The sequence below is a fragment of the Diplotaxodon limnothrissa genome, linkage group LG4 (genome assembly GCF_057381915.1).
Source record: "Diplotaxodon limnothrissa isolate DT_005_m linkage group LG4, D_limnothrissa_male_GT1.1, whole genome shotgun sequence".
Taxonomy (NCBI): domain Eukaryota; kingdom Metazoa; phylum Chordata; class Actinopteri; order Cichliformes; family Cichlidae; genus Diplotaxodon; species Diplotaxodon limnothrissa.
The window spans coordinates 15,136,593-15,142,180 of NC_140599.1; the positions used below are offsets into that span (position 1 = coordinate 15,136,593).

Genomic DNA, 5,588 nt, shown 5'->3' on the forward strand with positions numbered 1-5,588 from the left:
TGCATAAAGATAGTTATAAAAACCTGCCTGTTTTCTTGTATTCACTGTGTTTGGGGGATACACAGCAGTTCATATGCAAGCTTGTACAAAGTTCGGTCTTTGGCCTTGGGCTTGTTTCTGACAGGTTTGTCAGCTTCTCCAGAGATGGATGAGTGGTTTATCCGCACAGACTCCACACTGAATTCCTCGCTGCTCCCAATAAAAGTACAATCATGCTCCAATCCAGACGACACTTTAAAGTGACAAAGAATATTAGCCGGAAACAAAAACTCGACTGCACGTACGTGTGCTGAAGTGACTCATTTTCAGTGATGTGCTCTGCATACTGCATGGAAAATATGACCCAGAAACAGGTCGGGTGCTGCACCATTTTTCAATGAGAAATTGTTGGCAAACGTTGACTTTGTAACCACAGTAGATATTTTAAAGGAGAGTAAGTGACACAGTTGTGGGTAGACATTCTGCCAAAACATCAGACATGATTCCTTTACCACAGTTTGGTTTATTTAAGCTGTTCTGTTTGCATCAGGAGTCCCAAATTATGGAGTTCAAATTAAACCATCTCTTCTCACCAGCCTGCAAAATGTGATACTGCAGGCTTTTGCCAACAATTTTTGTTGTTTTTGGGTGGGAAGGGTAAAAGTTTCTCAGACATGACAGACAATATCAACATGTAAATTAGACATTAAACAATGAATAGTACAAAAACCCACTCCAGCTCTGTCCCAGATGTTATAAAACAGATCTCCTCATTTCCTCCAAAGTCTTGCTTATTTCAGGTCCTAGACCTCACCAGCTCGAACATCACTCATCCTTAGGTTTTTGCTCCTTGCGAGCGCGCGAGGACATGAGCTTGAAGAAAAGTGCAGGCCAGAGTGTGCGGAGGTATACTGCAGCAGTGGGCAGAGGGCCGGCCAAAACCACGTCTTTACTTTGCTGACGAACAGCCTTTAGGACTTCCCACGCCACGTCCCTGGGGTCCCAGCCCGTAGCTGTAGTTCTGTCCAATACTGAGCGGTAGTTGCAAAGACAAGAGACATGTTGCATCATTGATACAAGAGAGTACAGATTACTTCAATTAATTCAAATTACTTTTATTTATATAGTACCAAATCACAACAGCAGTTGCCTTGAGGTGCTTTTTAATGTAAGGTAAGAAAGACCCTACAATAACTTATAAATTACTCTGGTTATGTTGCTTCTTACTTTTATTATTTAGTTATAAAAATCCATTTGGCTTGTAGTCTTTTCCTTACGTAGTCAAAAAAAAAATCAGTAAGAAAACACAAAATCCCAGCTGGCATCAAAGATCCACACACATTCCAACACCACCTTAATAACTCTGAGATTTATCACCTGTTACCAGCTGACTCTTAAAAATGCTGCTTTTGCTACTGTTACTCTTTTGTTCCATCCTCTCACTGCCTCACCTCCATACTTGGATCCATCTCCTGTGACAGCGTTGATCGACAGGTTGGTTCGGATGTACCCGGGGCTGATCACAGTCACTGGGATCCCGTAGCGCTCCATCTCTGCCCGCAAGCAGTCGAAGTAGGCCTGGGTGGCGTGCTTGGACGCAGCATCTGACCAGCATGAGACAAATCAGAGTCTTGCTTTAGTTACCCTCCTCCTGCTGGCAAACTCATGTTGTGTTTGTTTGCATTAATCAAAGACGACTTACAGGCTGACCGGTAAGGAATGGCTATCTTCCCCTGGACGCTGCTAATCACTACAATATGGCCGCTGCGCCGGCGAACCATGGAAGGCAGGAGAGCTGTGGAGAGAGGAAAGAAATGAAAGAGAGAGGGCTGACTCATATTCATGATAATCTTCACCTAAATCTCTACATAAATGACTTATTAACTTCACATTTAGCTCGGCTCTTTCAACCACAAGCCAAAATAAATGAAAACATCCCGTACGCTGAAACCAACAAGATTAAACAAACCTTGTGTAAGAGCAACGGGCCCGAAGTAATTTGTCTCCATAACATCCCGCTGAACTGAAATGTGAGTCTCTAGTATATTGCCACGGTAACTGATTCCAGCATTATTAATGAGGATGTCCACTTGTCCGTAACATTTCAGGATCTCTTCTGCAGCTCTCTCCACCGTGTCCGTTTTAGCCAGGTCGAAGACAACAGTACAGGGAGTGTGAATCTGGTGGATAACCAAAGCGAAACAAAACGACTCTTTACAAATGGATCCTTAGAGGCTAAGCTATAGTTCAGACAGACCAGACTTTATTGTGTTACTCCTTTGTGTGTATATACATACCAGTTTCTGTGTGTTTGCTGAACTCGCTGTTAGTTCTTGGACCACCTGCTGCAGGCGAGCTGCGTCACGTCCACACAGCACAAGCCGTGCACCTGCAGCGTGGAAGACCCGCGCACACTCTACAATGCAGAATTCTCGTTGTAGATTAGTGAGCATAAAACAGGGGTGGGTGCAGAGAGCCACACCACTAAGCTGAACTCAAATCTGCTCAGTATCTCTTTAATTCTTACCAGGAGCACTTTATAAAACTGAAATAAGCATAGAAGAAAACTGCTAACATTTTTATCATGATATAATAAACATTCCCCAAAACAATTGTGCACAAAATGTCCATATTTTTGCAAAATTTAAAAGACTTAACTTTATTTTAAAATAAGTGCTATTGCTATTTTTAATTATTTTTTCTTGCTCAGCTACAGGAATCTAGTCCGTCTTGAGTTTCTACAAGTGCATCCAGTGAATCAACAGTGCAACAAACTGAAGTTAACGGTTTTAGTTACAACACCAACAGCATGGTTCACTGACTTGCACAACACCTTCTGCTGTACGATTCAGCGAAAAAAAAGAAGCAATTTCACTCCTGGCTTCATTTCAGTCACTTTATCTTGCATCTGCTTTAAAAGTCCCACATTTTTCCCTGTCAGATTTTGACAGGTGTAAGTTGTTTACAAACAAACAAACCTTGGTAGTCCCTTTTACTGAGCCTGTGGCTGCTAAACTCTTTTCGTTGTCCCATGTAAAAAATTCATTAACAGGGCTGGGTCATCACAACTGTCATCCACAGCCACCAAGCACTCTTTGATAAACTCCTCAGAAGATGGCTTGTTTGAAATCACAAAGCTGGTCTTGCCTGCTCCATCCCTGGATGTGTGAGGCTTAGTGAAAAGTCCTGTTGCTTTTCGAAGATTTGCTAGCAACAGTCCAGCTCTTTTCTCTCTCTGTTTAGTCTCACAAAGGGGATTCAATCTGTAATCCATAAACAGAGCAATCTGCTCTCCACAAACTAAACACATGGCTTTACCTCTGACTTCAGTAATTAAATATTTAGAAGTCTACGTCCTGTTAAAAACTCTACACTCCGTATCAATCTTTCCTGTTTTTAAAGGTCAGCTGACATCTTTCGGGGCTAGAAACTCTCAGAAACAAAAGATCAGGCACACTTACAGAGGAGATGCATTCGCTCACAAACATGTGTTTGTAAAGTAAAAAAATAGCATTCATGTTCAAAATAGAAGTGACAAATTTGTAATGTGGTTTCCTACAAAAATCAGGAATCCACTCTCTGACCAGGAATTTATCAAAGAGTGTTTGGTGTCTGAAATGGGACAAAATGATTCATGTATACGTATATATGTTTAAATCCTAATTTCCCATTGATCGCACGCAGACTGGTCCGAGACAACCAACGGGCAGTACAATGTCCAAATCTGATAAAGAACTACAACTACATGTTGGCATCTGCACAACAACACTGAAGAATGAGATTGCACATTATCTAAATAAAAGCCTACTAGCACTAAAGCAGTATGGTTTAGAGAGTTTGCACATGTAAGCTGAAATGAATGAATGGAGGCTGACCTTTCCCGAGTCCAGAGCTGGCCCCAGTTATGACCACTACAGCACCTTGGACTGAAGCCCCTTTTCTGAGACGTACAAGTATCCGGTACAACAATACGACTCCCAACCCGGTTAAAACCACCGGTAGCATTCCTCCTCCCATCACACGCTCCATTACTTGGCAATCACCAGCTACCTGCAGGTAAAAAATTAACAGTAAATACCTTATAAGAAATTACTTACTGTACCTTTAAAGTCCATCTGAATGCAACTACCAACATGACAATAATAAACACACATACAGCCAAAAAGGGGGGAAATTAAATTGTAATTCATTGTAATAAGAACAGTAGGAGTTATGGATCTTCCTTTATCTTCTTAACCACTTAAGCCCCACCTGCTAGCAACAACCAATAACTTGATATCACCAGACTTCGGACAATCTTATTAAGCAAATGTTAACTAAATACATGCATCACTTAGCACATTAATATTCGCATGGTTAAAAAGTACAGTTCAGTATGCCAGGTGAACACCTTGCACATGCACCCACTGGGTTTAGCACTAGCTTGTTCTGCGCAGGCAGTGTCAAAATAACGGCTACTGAGGCTAAAGCTAACAACAGCTAGCATCTCTAGCAAATACTACCAAGTGTTGGTTTGTAGTTCTGTTTTTTACAGGTCTCACCTGAGCCGAGCTGCTGAGCAGAGCAGCAGTAGTGTGTCAATGTGTCTCCTCTTCTTTTAGCTGATCTTCTTCCTTCTGTTTTGTCTTTATTGACGGTTAGAAAAACAGCTTTTGGTCGCTTTAGCGCCACCGTCTGATCTGGAGTGTGCACTTAACAAAATGCGCTCTTTCAAATGATTAACAAATAAGGAAATAAGCTATTATTTCTCGTAAAGCTCATAATTTGATAATTTGCTATATTAATGCTTTACATTTATATTTAGAGGTCTTTTTAAACCACTAGTGCCTATTTAATCAGCTGCTATCTTCTTCATTGCTACATGATCCATTAGAAGTGTGCTCTACATCTCATTTCAGTTTTTCTTTTTAATTATTTAAAAATTCTTAGTTTTAGTTTACTTTCTTTTTATTATTTATTACAAAATGTAGGGTATTTGTCAGGGTCATATTCTTCAGAAGTTCAGAATGGAAATTGCATTACAAACACAGGAAGTTGACTCAGAGTCATGCATCCTGACTGTGAATAAATACAGCTGAGGTCAGAAGTTTACAGGGACTCACTATGGACTTTAATTTCATGATCTCTTTGAATTGTCCTGGGTGAAATGATTGTACAGCACACATTTTTAATTTCTTTAAAATGAACAAAAATTAGGTAAACAAGTTTGAACTGGTTTTGAACTTTCTCTAATCCAAGGTTACACGAGGTCAAACGTATGTACCTCTAAGGCTGTTGCAAGTTAAAATTTGTGCTTTATAAATATAATTATAAACGATTTTAATGTAACGTTTTTTTCAAGGGATGATTATACAGCGTACATCTTTAATGACTTTTAAAAAAAGACTTCTTTATTTTGGATTTTCTCTAATCCACACAGGGTCAAAAGTATATATAGGCCCAAATATATACATACACCCCCAGTAATATTTGGTTAAATGTCCTTTAGTAAGTTGCACTTCAACCAGATGCTTTTTGTAGCTATTGATGCTACCACCCTGGTTAACACTGTTACTAAGTTTTAAAGACTCAACATTACTGCCCTGAGCTTACCTCTTGTCATTGTGGCC

General features: G+C 40.2%; 1 protein-coding gene across 1 annotated transcript; it reads right to left on the bottom strand.

The window, feature by feature from the left end:
* Nucleotides 1–4,591, bottom strand: dhrs7b (dehydrogenase/reductase (SDR family) member 7B). Its single transcript, XM_085352287.1, has 7 exons — nucleotides 4,521–4,591; nucleotides 3,855–4,029; nucleotides 2,277–2,395; nucleotides 1,949–2,159; nucleotides 1,682–1,774; nucleotides 1,431–1,583; nucleotides 1–1,010 (listed from the first exon to the last, which is right to left on the bottom strand). Exons 2-7 carry the CDS (start codon nucleotides 4,006–4,008, stop codon nucleotides 805–807), a joined length of 936 nt encoding a protein of 311 aa, XP_085208413.1. The 5' UTR covers nucleotides 4,009–4,029; nucleotides 4,521–4,591; the 3' UTR covers nucleotides 1–804.
* Between the last annotated feature and the right edge of the window lie 997 nt (nucleotides 4,592–5,588).